A 16,295-nucleotide genomic window follows, 5' to 3' on the forward strand; every position below is an offset into this window, starting at 1 on the left:
CTTCCTATCTTTCTCAGCATATAAGCACACTGTAATGGTGGAGTGTAACTCTAAAACCCAAAAGCAAGCAAACAAGAATACAGAGACTTATAGGGCACTATAAGAAAAGGAGCGGAAAGGCAGACTAGACCCCAGCACTTTTCACCTTCCAAAATTAATGGTTTTGGGAAAGCACATGAAAGACACACAACCACCCACAGAAAAAGAGAAAGGAGAAAAGTATAAGACAATGAGTTTGTTTAAACTTCCTACAGGTAGTGGGAAGCAAACATAAATTTACATGAACTGCTAGTTGTAAAAGCAGAAGTTAATACACAACTTAATATTTACTTAGATTTACTTGTCAATAACAATCTCTGGTTTAGTAGCACCTTAGAGACCAAGTTTGTATACCCAGAACAAACTTAGTCTCTAAGGTGCTACTGGACAATTTTTTAATTTTTTAAATTTATTTCGACTGTGTCAGACCAAGACGGCTACCTACCTGAATCTCTGGTTTGTTAGTTATTTTGTACCAGTGTACCCATCCAAATTTTGCTCTGGTAATATTAGCTTTATTGATCAGCTATACCACATTATAAATTTAAAAACAATGCCATAATATGTCAACCGGCTAATCAAATGATTCTGAATGGATATTTTTTACACATTGTGCTGATATTAGTGTTGGTGGATTTTAAAAAAATAAAAATGTTTAGCTGTAAATACATAAAGGAACTTATAAATCCTTGCATTTATCTCTTCCTCTCTCCTGCACCTATATAAATATGTGTGTACGTGTGTATAATTGCACCTTTCTAAATACCTGTTAATGTAAAATAGTTATTGCGGCAACAGTTCTAGAAACGTAATTTAACTAGAACGTCGTGTAAAACAATGCCAAATTACTGAAAAGATGGGAATTTATATGCAGTAGAACGTGCAGCATTTCCTATTAACCGAAGTGCATAAACTATTTAACTCTTTTTTATCTTTTGGCCCTTCTGGGATAACCTCCTTCCTGGTTTTGGCTCAGCCCTAAAATTTACTGTGAATGTAAGAAAGAGCATCTAAGAAACACTGCTAGGAATTTGCAGGTACACATCTCTCACAACCATCAAAGACACGACTTCTGGGCAATCTTGTGTCACAGCATGTTAGAAACAGAGTAGTGTGCCACTCAAGAGAATGATCAAAACAGGAAGTAGCATTAACTGCCTCATTGAAAGCTACTGGCCAGTAGACAGGATGCAAATATTTTGAACACACACTATTATGATGCTTCAAATGTCAATCAATCATGTTGGTGAAGAAGAGAATGAGAAAATGAGTCTTTAACCATTTATAAACTTAGAAGGCGGGAAAATGCAGTTACCTCCTGGCTATCCTTGTTCTGGTTTGGCCAGAAAATCTTGTGATAAAGACTTTCCATTGAATTGCTAGAATCTGATCGATCAAAGCAGTGTCTATCCAGAACCTCCAATGTGTGCAAAACGCGGCTGATAGTCACCCCTAGAAGACAGAGAAACAGAAAAGAGTATATTTACATTGTGAAATCCGAGAAATTCTTTATATAGTATTAACTGTCGTCTTATAAAACAGAAAACAAAAAAAAGAACAAATAAAAGTTTCTACAATTGTTTTCTTTTGTAGGAATTAAGGAGTTGTATGTATGTGTAATAAGTTCATTTCGTGTTTCGTTTTGCGTTTGTGAGTATTGTATTTATCAATTAAAAAAAGTTAGAATTTTTTTTTTTAAGTTTCTACAACAGCACTGTCTTGTTTTTGATTCTCACCTTAAAGAATGGTAGGAACTTGTCTTAAGTATTTGATAATACCATCCACCCTTTTCAGTGTTTTTCTTCAAGTCTCTACTGCTTTCCTTCTGGCTTTAACCTGCCTAGTCGCATCTTTCAAAATAGATGATTGCAAGAATTTAGGATGGATCAATCATCAAAACTGGAGGCATTTTAGCCTCCTTCTAATGTATCACACTGAAATCCAAGAGGAATATAGGCCAGTAAGGGCTTACAGTACCCGATATATATCTTTAAACTTGATTCCCCCCCACACACACACACACACACAGTTTTTACCTGCAGTTGTTTCTTGGCATTTGTCAAAAGACCATCGCACTTCCACAGCACGGCCTCTTTGCTTTATCTGCTGTTCTACTTCATAAATCTTTCCCCGTACCTGAAAAAGAGTAATTGGCTAGTGTTTGCGAAAATCACATATCAAACACATGTCAGATTTCTCCTAGGCTTATCCAGTTTCTTGAGGGCAGAGAACAACTACTAAACAGACATAAAGTAATAGCAGCTTTGGATAAACCACGTCGGGCAAAGAAGCAGTATGGTATCTCCCGTTTACTATCTTACAGGCTAAAATGGGACTACTTTTCTAAAACGGCTTGCTTCAGAAAACATTCCAAAATCTTAAACTAAAAAATAAATAAAACTCCAGAGTGGCAGCACAAAGGGCTGCTCTCATCCCCTTGAACTTTTCGGTTGTCGTTTTCTGAATCTTTCCAGCTCAACAATATCCATTTTCAGGTAAGGCAAGCAGACCAACTCCACCCTGCTCACCCAGCCATTTCTCAGTGATACAGAAGAGATCAGCCTCCTTATCCTTAAACAAATCATGGATGAGGGAGGTCTTACTCAGAGCCGACCTGGCATTCAGCAACAACCATAATTTCCCAGGTTGCAGGAGGCACTGGCACACAGCACAGTTGCTAACTACCTGTGCCATGTGCCCCTTACCTGGCCTGCCTCACCCCTCCACACCCCACACCCTTCTCCTTGTCCAGAACCACTATGATTGGGGCCACCCCTCGCTCTGCCCAGCTTCTCTCTTCTGAGGCACATCTTTCTTCCCGTAATTAAAAACAAACAAACCCAAAATTAAAAAACGCACAAGTTATAATGCAGTTTAAAATAATTTAAACAATGAGTACAATAATAACAGGTGGCGCTGTGACGGGTGGCGCGGGTGACACTGTGGGTTAAACCACAGAGCCTAGGACTTGCTGATCAGAAGGTCGGAGGTTCGAATCCCCGCGACGGGGTGAGCTCCTGTTGCTCGGTCCCTGCTCCTGCCAACCTAGCAGTTGGAAAGCACGTCAAAGTGCAAGTAGATAAATAGGTACCTCTCCGGCGGGAAGGTAAACGGCGTTTCCGTGTGCTGCTCTGGTTCACCAGAAGCAGCTTAGTCATGCTGGCCACATGACCCGGAGGTTGTACGCTGGCTCCCTCGGCCAATAAAGCGAGATGAGTGCGCAAGCCCAGAGTCAGTCACGACTGGATCTAATGGTCAGGGGTCCCTTTACCTTTACTTACAATAATAACAAAACAAAAACCCAACAGTACTCCAGCCAAAGCGTCTGTTCAGCAGCCTCAGCTTTTGTAGCTGGAGTCAGTCAGGGCCCTGCCCTCCTAGGCCAGGTAGTGATGCCATCATTAGGGACTGCCCAGTTGGCATAAACCAGGCATGTCCAAAGTCTGTTTTGGGGGCGTAATCTGGCCCGCTGGTCAGTTTAATCCGGCCCCTGTGGCAGTTTATTTCCTGGGGTAAAATCCTTTAAAAAGCTCAACAGCTTCAATCCTAAAAACAACATTGGTCATGTTCACCCTGTTTGCTGAACGTCTTTCCTGACAAGGTGCATCTGTGTCCCACATCCATGACTTTCAGGAGGAACTGATAAAACATTCCCATTTACCCAGGCATTTGATAGTGAAAGATACTTTTCCTGGCAATTCTGAAATCATTGGATGAAAAAATGTTTTTGAACTGTTTTTAATAATAATAATAAATTTTATTTATACCCCGCCCTCCCGACCCAAGACTGGGCTCAGGGCAGCTAAGAACCAATGATAAAAACAGGTTGATTGAAATACAACTTAATAAACAAGATTAAAATACAACATTAAAACATTAAAATGCAGTCTCTTCACAGGAGGAAAAACGAAAAAATGAAAGAGGGGGGGGGAATCAAATTGATTCTAAGCCAAAGGCCAGGCAGAACAACTCTGTCTTACAGAGTTTTTAGAAAGTTTTAATGATATTATTTTTTATTATGATTATTAGGAGCTAGGGCTGGGGGGGATGAATAAAACAATAAATAATGGCTAATAGATTCTCAGAAAGTCGAATCCAACGACAAAACTCTATTCTTGCTTTTCCCCCTCCTGTTCTGCTAAGGAATCACAGTGATACACACTCATACGTAAAGATAGCTCCCTCCAAAGGAGAAATGAGGAAAATCTCTCACATGAACACACTTTATAAACACAGTCATCTAAATGACTCTAGCCTAGGATACATAATTTCTCAGCACATTACATGCATTGTGTACATTTTAAAATGAATATACCTGCTGGTTAAACGCAGAATTTCCTCCAGGCATAGGTAAACTAGATGGAGCAACTTGAAGTAAATCCAAAGGTGAACCAGGATTGATGTTTTTACTTTCATTTGTGGAATAATTCCACACCAAGGCACTTGGGCAACAGAGAGTTATTGTCTGCAACGGGAAGAATATAAAAATAATTTCATTTAATAAGATAATTCAATTCAATTCAGATCATGCAGGTAGATGGCCAAAAAATACCAGTACAAAACAGAAATGAAAGTAGTATCAGAATTTGTTTACTTAAAAAAAAAATCCAATTAAAATGTCCTTTAACATATTTAATTAGAAGTTGCATTTTAATATGGATCGGCTCAATTTACATTTGTATCTCTTTCATGCCAATCTCAATCTGATCAGAGAGAAGACACACCAGTACATGCCTAGAGACGGGGGGGGGGGGAGAACCCCGCTGAGTATATGTGTGCTATTTTGGGGCTCAGTTTACAGAGGATTCAAAGCTTCTTTCTAAAAAATGAACAGACTGAAATCCAAACAATCCAAATCCATCAAAATGCATCGTGAAGCTATTGCAATTTGGAAGACAGCTACCGTATTTTTCGTCCCATAGGACGCTCCGTCCCATAGGACGCACCTAGTTTTTTGGGGGGGGAATAAAGGGGGGGAATTCCTTTATTTCCCCCCCAAAACCAGGTCGGGGAAACCGAACCAGGTCGAGGAACAGTGGGATGGTGGCGCTGCGCCTCCCTGCTGTCCCCCGAGCTTGTGGGGCTGGCCGATATCTGCCCAGCGCGCGGGGCGCGCTGCTTCAGGGTGCCCTGCGCGCCGGGAGGCAGGCTGCTATCCGCAGCGTGGGGAGCCCTGCGGGGAACTCCTGCAGGGCTTCCCTCGCTGTTGGATGTGGTCCTGAAGCGCCGGGCACTCTGCTTTCAGCGCACCCAGCGCTGCGGGAATCAGGCTACTATCCGCAGCCTAGACAGCCCTGCAGGGCTGCCTAGGCTGCGGATGTCTTCCTGAAGCCTGGAGAGCGAGAGGGGTCGGTGCGCACTGACCCCTCTCGCTCTCCAAGCTTCAGCAAAAGCCTGCATTCGCCCCATAGGACGCACCCAGATTTCCCCTTCATTTTTGGAGGGGGAAAAGTGCGTCCTATAGGGCGAAAAATACGGTATATTGTTAAAACACAGAACCCTAAAACCATTTTCTCAGACTTTCTGCCTATAGGACTGGAATGGAGTTGAAGTCCAAAACAAAAAAAATTTAAAACTACTTGCTGGTTAATACATACCTTGGAGTTCAAAGAAAGAATTATTTATAATATAAGCACAAGGAAAAGCATTGTTATTTATTATAAAAATATCAATGCTTCTTTGAAGATTGGAAGTGTGTCATATAGGTAAGACAGTCAGTCTAACAGAACAGTCATACACATATCGACTAGAAATTAAGCCGAATTCAGCGGGGCTTTCTCCCTGAAAGTGTGTGTGTGTGTGTGTGTGTGTGTATGATTGATGGCCTATTGCTCTTGGCCAACTAAGAGAACACACACTGGAAGAACACACTGATATTATGTACCATATTTACTTGAATCTAATGCACACCTTTTGGGGCCAAATTACATTGTGAAAATTAAGGTACTCATTATATTTGATGGTGCATTAGACTTGAGTAAATACGGTATATATTTCATAGGTACTTTTTTTTTTACTCAAGGCCACTCACAAAAAAAACATACAAAATTTAAAACCACAGACACCCAAATAATTTACCCATATAATACAAAAAGAACCCCACCCTGTCCTGTGAAAGAAAGTGACAGTCAAAATTAGCACACTTCACCATCAAGAGCAGTACTGATCTCATAGTACAAAGAAGAAAATTTAATTTTTAAAAAAAAAAATTCTAGCCATCGTGGCTGTTCTTAGAGAACTCTGCATGCCTGGGAGAGAACTGAACCAAGACCTCTTCAGGAAGATTGTGCATCTGATTCAGCTCTATTCTCCCAATGATTGCTATCAGCATCAGGTATGAATTTTAATCTCTTCTAGCATACCTGAAACATTTAAGTTAAAAAACAAAACAAAACAGAGAGCACTATTACTAAAATTTTAAAACAACTGGTACCAAATGCTTCTTCTTTTGAAACCCAGCAGTTCCCTGGTGTACAAACAGAGCATTAGAAGAAGAAGAAGAATCCCTCACCTGCAGCATACAACTGAGTCCATAAACCAGTGGACGATGTTGTGGGCAAGAAAGGAAATCCGAACACACTAGCTGTGCAGGGTTGACCACAGGCCCGGCTGTAGTAGGGCTTGGAACCGCTAGAGGTGGGTTATTTGGTCCAATCATCATATGAGGTGAGTGGGCAGCTATGAGGTTAGGACTGTCACTTATTAACAAAGAGAGGCGTCTGGCACAGAAGAAAGCAAGTCGGCGTGACAGGTAGGCCGACTGAACGAACTCTTCGGAATACTGAAAAACATTTTTAGAAATAAAAGTCATTCATCCTAAACCATAAAATTCCAACCAACATTTCAAAAACCGTTTTGTACCAATGCAGGCGAGTGGTCAGTCCAGGTTAGGATTGTCTACTCCAGCCTTCTGCAGCCCTCCAGATGCTTAGGACTACAACTCCCATCAGCACCAGCTAGCATGGCAGCAGGGCGTCAGGCTGGGGAAGGCTAGCCTACTCTGACTGGCAGCAGCTCTCCAGCTTCTTAGGCAGAGAATGGTTCTCTGCTACATGTGACCCTGATGCTGGGGACTGAACCTGGGGCCTTACAAATATGAACATCATCAAATCAAAGGAACAAACAATCTGAGATTTGTTTTATGCAGTGCGAGTTTCATAGCCACATCTTAAACCTACTTACATTAATCATACTAATAAAGACCTTGTATTTTATTTTTAAACACGTAGCCCACATATGCCGGTACGGATGTAACTCAACGGATTAATCAATAGTGCATTAGACCCAAACATGTACCACAATATGCCCCCATTGCAATAACTCCTATTATGAACACTGTAGAACACGACCAACTCACAAAATGCTTAGCTGAAGTACAGTGTTCGAAACTCCCATTGTTCTAGGCGCATTTTGCGACAGGGAATTCCATCAGTTTCTGAGCTCTGGGTGCAGTACTGCGCCTAAGGTTTCAGATTAAAACTGCAGAATGGAAGGAAAGGAGGACCTTTTTCTTCCTCCCCACTTCCAGCTACTCTCTGAAGGCTGGAGAAGAGACCCTCTTAAGAATATTAGTGGGGTGAGCAAGGGAAGGACTAGATCATGTGAAAAATGCCTAGACATTTGGTTGTTGTGTCCATAACCTAGGTTTGAGGTGCCATTTAGCTCCTAACATTCACATCTCTGTTTCTAACACTGCTGAAGTATATGGTGATATCCAACATGGATGTTCACTCACACAGCTGAGTGAATGAACCCAATTTTCTCTGCATGCACCTTCTGGAACAAATTTTGGGAGCGCCAGGGAAGGCTGGAAAAGAGAAACTGGAAGTCCGGGACTGCAAGTGGGCTGCTGCCATTGGATTTCACCCTTAATGTTCTACAAAGTAAAGGTAAAGAGACCCCTGACCATTAGGTCCAGTCGTGACCGACCCTGGAGTTGCGGCGCTCATCTCGCTTTATTGGCCGAGGGAGCCAGCATACAGCTTCCGGGTCATGTGGCTAGCATGACTAAGCCGCTTCTGGCGAACCAGAGCAGCGCATGGAAACACAGTTTACCTTCCCGCCAGAGCGGTACCTATTTATCTACTTGCACTTTGACATGCTTTCGAACTACTAGGTTAGCAGGAAAAGGGACCAAGCAACGGGAGCTCACCCTGTCGCAGGGATTCGAACCACCGACCTTCTCATCGGCAAGTCCTAGGCTCTGTGGTTTAACCCACAGCGCCACCTAGGTCCCTAATGTTCTATTACTCTGTGTCTAGAAGCTGGTTTTTGAACTATGGCAAAATTATATTGCCAACACACCCAAAAAGACTCGAGACAATAAATATAGGTAACAGGTTACGGTTATTACAATACAGCAACTATAGGAATTGCCAATCAGAATTATTCAACTAAATTAACCAAAACTATTGATGTCTGGGGTGGTGAGGTTCATTGACGAGGATGTCAACGCTCCCATGTCCTAAGCCAGCTGCCTGCTGTGATCATGCAGGAAGGCCTGAGAAAATCTCTCCCTTCTCGCTGCGTGCTCCTTGGATATGTGAACCAATCATACCTTTAGTGCTCTACTACTCCATGTCTGGAAGCTGGTTTTTGAACTGTGGCAAAATTGTATGATGCTCTGTACCTGCAATATTAGTGGTAGTAGGAGTTTTAGAAGTTCATCATCAGCAGGCCTTATTTTTTCCAAGACATCCAATATCCATGTTAAATATTCGTGTCTTTCGAACAGTCCTTCCTGCAATGAAGTTTAGAAAGATCACAGATAGATAGATAGATAGATAGATAGATAGATAGATAGATAGATAGAGTAAAGAGTGCAATTGGTACTATGTCCCAGTGTTCCATTACTCAAGTTACCAATTAAAACTAAAAAAACACAACCTAACAACATTAAAGTAGCATCCCAATCATTCAAACCATTTTAGACAAACAATAGAATGATTTGAAACAATCATTTTTTTATTAAAAAAAAAGCTGATACATAAGCCAGTCATTCAAGTATCTGAAAAGATTCTACAAGGGACTGAACAGCCTAAATATACTTGATTTCTGTGGCAAAGACTGAGACTGAAATACAGAGACTGTCTCCTGAACATTCCTAAACAAGGTCTTCCCTTCTGTATCTCTTTTTGGGAGAGAGAAAGGAAGACAAACTCAGACAAGATTCTTGGATAAGTCTACAAGTTTTTCTGCTCCCTAGATTTCAAGTTTCCTCATTCAGCATTCCTAGCTTTCATTGTTGTCCCCTTCTATCCAGCAGATAAGAAATCATATTGTTGTTGTTTGATGGTACAGTGGACACGGAGCAGAGGTGATTTAAAACAAATCAGCTGCGTTGTTATTTTGCCCCGGAGAACGACATCTTAGCACATTATTGGAAAAGGTTACCTGGAACATATAGAAAGCTAGCTTTTCATTATATTCCCACTGCTTCAGGGCTTGTTCCACTTCAGGGGATACAGCTGCAGAGCTGCTGCCTTGGCTTGAGGTCATGTGATAAAATTCTGCAATCTTTGCCAGCTGTTCTCGGAGGTATCTGGTTGAAATCTGAGTCCATTCTATGAAGACAGAAATTAGATGAGTTCTCACGATTCCCCCCCCATCAGCTGACAACATGAGGAGATACACAACATGAACAATTAACATGATAATTAGCTAGACTATCAAAGTACATTTTCAAGACAATAAACAGCAGGTCTTTAACACAGAGCCTGTTCAAATGGCTCCTAGCATGGCATTCTGTCCTCTGCAGTATCTTCAAAGCATTTTTGCTAAATGATTGCATGCTCTGCATTATGTTCTTACAAATCTTGCTTCTTTGCAGATTACAACTGTTATTGGTGAACCTAACTGTGTTCTGCGAGTTTCACCACCTCACAGAGATTTCTGTTCTATTTTGTATTAATGAGAGAGAGAGAGAGAGAGAGAGAGAGAGAGAGAGAGAGAAATGCACAAGAGACAAAAAGCAATATTTACAAGCAGTGCAATTATATGGCTGTGAACGGCTATCTCTGGTGGGAAATAAAACAGATACACAAGAGGTGTTACCTCAAGTTTTAAAGGATTTTCCTCACATTGTATTATCAGAGCTGTTGAATTTGCCAACACTATACAGTACAGCCTATAAGCATATGTGTTCATGTTAGGAGTAGGGAACGTTGGTCTTCAAGATGCTGCTTAACTACAAGGCCCATCAGCCCTTGCAGGGATGGCCAATGGCCATGTACTGGTGGGGATTGTTGTTCAGTGACACCTGGAGGATTATGGGTTCTTGCTTAAGCTGATGGGAGTTGCAGTCCAAAACATTTGGAAGTTGGGGAAAAGTGATCTAGCTTTTGAGGCCCTGCTCTGTGTTTCATTGCCTCCAAAAGATACAAACGGGAAAGCAAAGTTAATTTATCACATTAACGTTGGAAGTTAGTTAACACACAAACTTTTCATTTCTCATGTCAGTGGTCTGAATCAGTACACACACATTACGCTCCTTGTACCTCGAAGGATTATTTCTGGCAAAGGTTATCAACATAAAAGGAGTTGGGATAACCTCTTCCCCCCTTTTCAAAGAAGTACAATCTCCATCCTTTAATAGGAATATAACTTCTATACGACAATCTCCAGTTCAGCTTGTACAATGGGAGAACATTAGAAGAACCAGCCAACTGAGTTTTCTCTTTCAGAGTCTCTGCTGGTTCCATTATAATTGGAGCATAAGAAAAGGGAAGGGCATTATCAGAAGAACTGGAACAAGCCACAGTAATGTGAGCCCAAAAGTGAACTGCCATCTCCCAATACTATAGTCCAGCTTTACTATTCCTCAGTGAAGCTCTGAAAATGCACATCATTCTGTGGTTAAAGGTCACCTGAAGCTCCCATCATGTGCATCTTAATACACAACACACTGTACTGTTAGACAATAATTGAAAATTAACAACATAACTCTCTTGAACGTCAAGTACAAAAAGTTTAAAGAAATGAATGCCCAGTGTACATGAATGTATTTAGGTTACTGTCATGAAGTCTCCAGCAAAGTAACAGCTACTACCATTCTTGTGAATATTATGTTGGATGGCATCCAAAATAATATTAATGCAAGAAGTTAGACAGCTGACATAGCTAAGCAAACAGTAGCATAAGTGGAAGCACACAAGCATAGCTGTCACTGAGGATAATAATAACAACAACCACAACCACAACAGCGACAACAACAAGTACCCTAAGAATTGTGCAACATCTTCCACAAGCAGAAGACGTACATTTATTTTGGCTGTTACACTACCCTAAGAACAAGGCTCCCATTCGCAGAATGGCTGTGGCACAAATAGGATGCCCCACTTAGATATTGCCACACAGAAGTATTATAAAAATATATAGATATACATACACACACATGCAACATCACACACAACAAATAATGTCTGACAACACTAAACCAAAATGCAATATGAAAGTTCAAATAAAAACCTTCCATGTTAATAAAACCAGCAAACGTACACATGCAACCCAAGAAGAAAAATTCAGGTTTCCCAAATCCCTCAATCTTAAGAATAGCATAAGACATCACTAATGAACATGCCCCTGAGAATGGATGGGTCTTCAAGGCCTTTCTGCAGACCTGAAGTGTGGCAACTTTACAGAGATCAGCTGGTAATGAATTTCAGAGTCAGGGACCCACATTGTTTAAATGTAAATAAATTGTGAAGAGCATTTTGCAATGTCAATCTACCTTTCTCATTTTTCTTTTTTAAAAAATCAATAAAAAATATTAATAAAAGATGTAGTTAAAGCAACAGGCAGCCATATCACCCATTGCGAAGAATGCATACAGCAATTTTTCAGCTATTATGTAATGGGGTGTAGGAAAACAAATTCACATATATTCATACAGATATATATTCACATATATCTTGCACAGGCCACCCAAAAAGTTTATATTCTTCTTTAATGCTGCTGCTGTAGTGAGTGTTTAACACCTTTTTGTTGGCAAAAATGGAAACTTGCATGTATACTTTTTAAAAAATGCAACAGAATTGTTTCTAAACTGCAAAGACATAGCTATACAGCTGCATTCAACATAGCGCTAAGGAGGTGATGGTTTCATCAGCAGCAGGATTTTTCCTTGCACAATAGAACACACACAACACCAATATATAACACAAATCTGTTCCCCCAATGCAACACCAGATATGGGTACAGGATAAAGTGGGGGGGGAGGAGAAAGGGGGAATCTTCCTGTTCTAGCACTAAACTTTGCACTAGTGTGAAAGGTTCACTGAATACCAACCGTAGAATTTGGCTAAAATAACTGAAATATATCTATGGAACACGCATTGATAGCACCAGGCTCACCACAAGAACACGCCACAACAATTTATGGTACAAATCCATTACAATTTCCAATGAATTCATATATTTACCAAGATTTGGATCAGCAGCCTGGCGTTTTTTGATTTTAGCTTCACAAACGGCAGAATAGTATGCGCATGTCATCTTGATCAGCCATGCTGCTCGCAGCAACGGCACAGAATATTTTGCTAAGTAAGCAAAAACATCTTCCTTTTTACTGAGAATTGGGACCTGGGTAGACAAGAGGTTAAAAAAAAGAGTTAGCAGTGTAACTGAGGCAAAGTTAGATGAAAAGTTAGAAAACTTCACACTAAAAGATGGACCTCCTGTATTCATGACGGTGTTGTGAGAGCTCAGTGGGTACATTTGCACTGCAGCCACTGAGCAACTCCTAACAGAGTAAAGAAAAACAGAGGGAATTCCCACTTCTCCCAACCACTTTTTTTCAAACTCTATACAATATGACCTGTTCCCAATATGGTTGGCACAGTCTTAAGTCACTTTTAATTTAATTGCCTCCCCTGTCTCAAATTTATGAAGCCCTCAAAATACTAATATGTACCTTTTTTGCCAGAATAGTCAGTGGTTTGTTTCCTGCTAAATCTGCAAACCAATTGTGAATTGCACTCTGGGAACGAGCAGTAACTAGCCAGTAATTGTCTTTGGCATTTACTTGCGGTTTCTTCTTTCCTGTATCCTGGAAAGTATTAAGTTTTAGCTTCTCTTCTAATATGCTGCTAAAATAAGCTCCAATCTGATAGAGAGGGAGGGAATAAAAGAAACATACACAGTTAAGTATCTATTAAACACTGCCACATACAATATCCCCATCTGAGGAGATCTAGAATCAATGTTGTTTAAGCCATCAGCTTAGTAAGAGTGTATTCTAAATTCCCTGGTGCTGCAAGTCAGTTTTCATACTGCAAAGGGCTAAAGTGATAGCCCATTATCTTTTAAAGGTAAAAGCTCTGTGCCTATAAAACAAAAAGCTATTAACTAAGAATGTGTGAAGCGTCTATCAAGGTAGACCCCAATACGTAGCAGATACATAAAAAGGAAGAAAGTCCTGTTGAATCATAAGCAACATCCAAAATTCACTGTTTGGCAGTATCTTTATTAGGGCTATTATTTCCTCGCAGCTGTGCCAATGTGACTTCCTTTGATTTTTCTGCATTTAGCAGAATACCACCTTTAGCCATTCAGAAGCCAGATCTACAAAGAGAGGGACAGGATTCTCTACCAGCTGAAGAAGGGACTTTTCAGGAGTTATTGGTCTCTAGCCACTAGATATTCCAAACTAGTGGAGAATTCTGGGGAACTCGAAAGCTTACTCAGCAGTGTGATTCTAGCTAGCCCTAATGAAAGTATTGTCTAACTTTTGAAACATATTAGAGACACACTTGAGCATCAGTGTCCCTCTGTGGGTACGTTATCTCCAGGTTAGGCTCCTGTCCAGCAAAAGACTTAAATATGTACGTTAAATATGTACACATTTAACGTGACTGCTTAACTTGAAGCATATGACATCTGGCTTCATTTGAATGCTTTATATATTTAAATTCACTGCTAAATTGGAGTCGTAATTAGCACATAGGGTGAGCTGCACAAAGTCCCATCAACATACCCAGAAACCCCAACTTTGCAGTTACCACTGTGTTAACCCCAAAGAATTAAGAGATACAAAATCAAGAGGAAAGGTAGTTTCTTTTGCTGGAATAGCACATATTTACTTACAAATCTGTAAACTTACAAGTTACACAGAACATCTGTCTACTGAAATAATGAATACCCACAACTACCTAATTAAGAAGGAGAAGAAGAAGAGTTTGGATTTGACACCCCACTTTATCACTACCCGAAGGAGTCTCAAAGCGGCTAACATTCTCCTTTCCCTTCCTCCCCCACAACAAACACTCTGTGAGGTGACTGGGGCTGAGAGACTTCAGAGAAGTGCGACTAGCCCAAGGTCACCCAGCAGCTGCATGTGGAGGGGCGGAGACGCGAACCTGGTTCCCCAGATTACGAGACTACCACTCTTAACCACTACACCACACATTATTACTACTAATATTAATTCAATTTATGAATCACCTTATAAGAAGACATCTCAAGACTATTAACAATGTATATATTTGCCATCAGCACATAATAAATGCAAAAATCACATAAAATGCCTAGGATTTATTGTCCAATCCAGTAAACACATGAACAAAAGCATACCCTAATCTACAAATATCTTCTCACACAACCATGGCATGATCACCAGAAATAAATCTACACACTGAAGCCATTCCCAAGAGCAATAATGTACACATTCAAATGCCTGGCAATGCAAAACAAAAGTTTTTGCCTTATGTCTGAATGTGATCATAGGAGTGACTGTGAAGGAAAACAGATGAAATTACTACACTGTCATAAAGGAAAGTACTTTTGCAACAAACTTCAATCCCGACCTTACCTTTGAAGGGTTAATGACAATATTCCTAGCAGAGCCATGCTCATCTCCAGAGAAGGCTGGCTGGTTACTGAAACCTTGCTTTACATTCACAGCTGTAAGTTCATCCTACAGAGAGAGAGTTTTTGTTAAGTTATTCAAGCTGTAGGTTGAAGTTTTAATTACTTTGCTCAATGCCTTTTTGAAGAAATTAAAATTCCTCATGCATTTTATATACCACAAAATGTCATGCTGAAACAGTAATGCGTTCCCTCTATATGCCAGTCTTTCACATCAGTGTATTTTGGGATAACACTAGTCTTTTATCTGCAGGAAGTTGCTTACCAGGCCGAATGTTATCAAGGCTTAATCTCCTACACATTCACTTTCATCATCAAAGGATAGCATTTTCCAGGATACACAGAGACAAACACTGACTTTTTAATGTTCTGCCACCATCTTACACACGTCTATGTATGTCAGCCAATAGATTTTGGATACCTTAAAGGCTTTCGGGGTTGGAAGTGGAAGAGGCTTAACGGCTGTTTCCTAAATTAGATACAAGATGCTAGTCCCTCTTTCTCTACCTCACACACAAACACAAAGGCACAACAACATCACTAAGTGTCGGATTAGCTACGATGCCCCCTGTATACACATGGCTGCTGTAACATTTAAAATTCATCTTATCCCAGGCCGCTAGACCACTAGACATAGCTGCCACCTGAACCATACATTGTTGACATGCAGCACTTGCAAAGACTCTGACTTAAACCTAGATAATCTTTCAACTAGTAGATTGCTAGGAAAACTGCCGTAGCCGGCCTCCTGGGTGTCCCAGGTTCAATCTGCATGTTAGTTTAACCTTAGGTCTTTTTGTGTGCATGCAACTATTTTAATTTTAATCCATAAACTGTTGTTGTATATTGTTTTAAATGTCTATTTCACTCTTGTGAAAACAGTCTCAGTTGTGCTTCTTGAACTGGTCTTGGACCGTAATAAATTATTATTATTATTATTATTATTATTATTATTATTATTATTAGTGCACTTCGAAAACTGTACAGACTTCTGGTTGCCAAACCAGGGCAAGGATTCTGAAGAGATGGGAAAATATTCACAAAATGGCAACCAAAAAATGATCAAGGGGCTAGAGCAGTACACCGATGAGGAAAGGTTGCAACCTTGGGAGATTTTTAGTTTGCAAAAATGGTAAGGGGGGGATATGATAGGGGTGTATAAAATTACACACTTGTATTTGCACAACTGCAGTGCAGTGCTTAAGCAGTAAGAACAACTTGGTCCCACCTGTATGTGACCCAGCCAAATACAAGTGTGACAGACAGCCACCGTAACATCAACTCTCTCTCCAAAAAGACGGGGGGGGGAGTGAGTGACAGCACAGCAGAGGATAGTATCAGCCTGCAATGTACTGGAGATATCACAGATATCACAGATAAAGAGATATCTGTGA

General features: G+C 40.5%; 1 protein-coding gene across 2 annotated transcripts in view; it reads right to left on the bottom strand.

The window, feature by feature from the left end:
- MED12L (mediator complex subunit 12L) overlaps positions 1-16,295 on the bottom strand; it is a 176,141-nt gene that overhangs the window by 148,521 nt on the left and 11,325 nt on the right. For both annotated transcript variants that reach the window (XM_082223819.1, XM_082223818.1), the window contains exons 2-10: positions 14,846-14,950; positions 12,950-13,141; positions 12,459-12,618; positions 9,433-9,602; positions 8,669-8,779; positions 6,551-6,820; positions 4,355-4,504; positions 2,076-2,175; positions 1,355-1,491 (exon numbers count right to left, since the gene is read on the bottom strand). In XM_082223819.1, the coding sequence (XP_082079945.1) occupies positions 1,355-1,491; positions 2,076-2,175; positions 4,355-4,504; positions 6,551-6,820; positions 8,669-8,779; positions 9,433-9,602; positions 12,459-12,618; positions 12,950-13,141; positions 14,846-14,950 (1,395 nt within the window). The remainder of the gene's footprint in view (positions 1-1,354; positions 1,492-2,075; positions 2,176-4,354; positions 4,505-6,550; positions 6,821-8,668; positions 8,780-9,432; positions 9,603-12,458; positions 12,619-12,949; positions 13,142-14,845; positions 14,951-16,295) is intronic.

This window comes from Podarcis vaucheri (assembly GCF_965113315.1).
Source record: "Podarcis vaucheri genome assembly, chromosome: 5".
NCBI classification, from domain to species: domain Eukaryota; kingdom Metazoa; phylum Chordata; class Lepidosauria; order Squamata; family Lacertidae; genus Podarcis; species Podarcis vaucheri.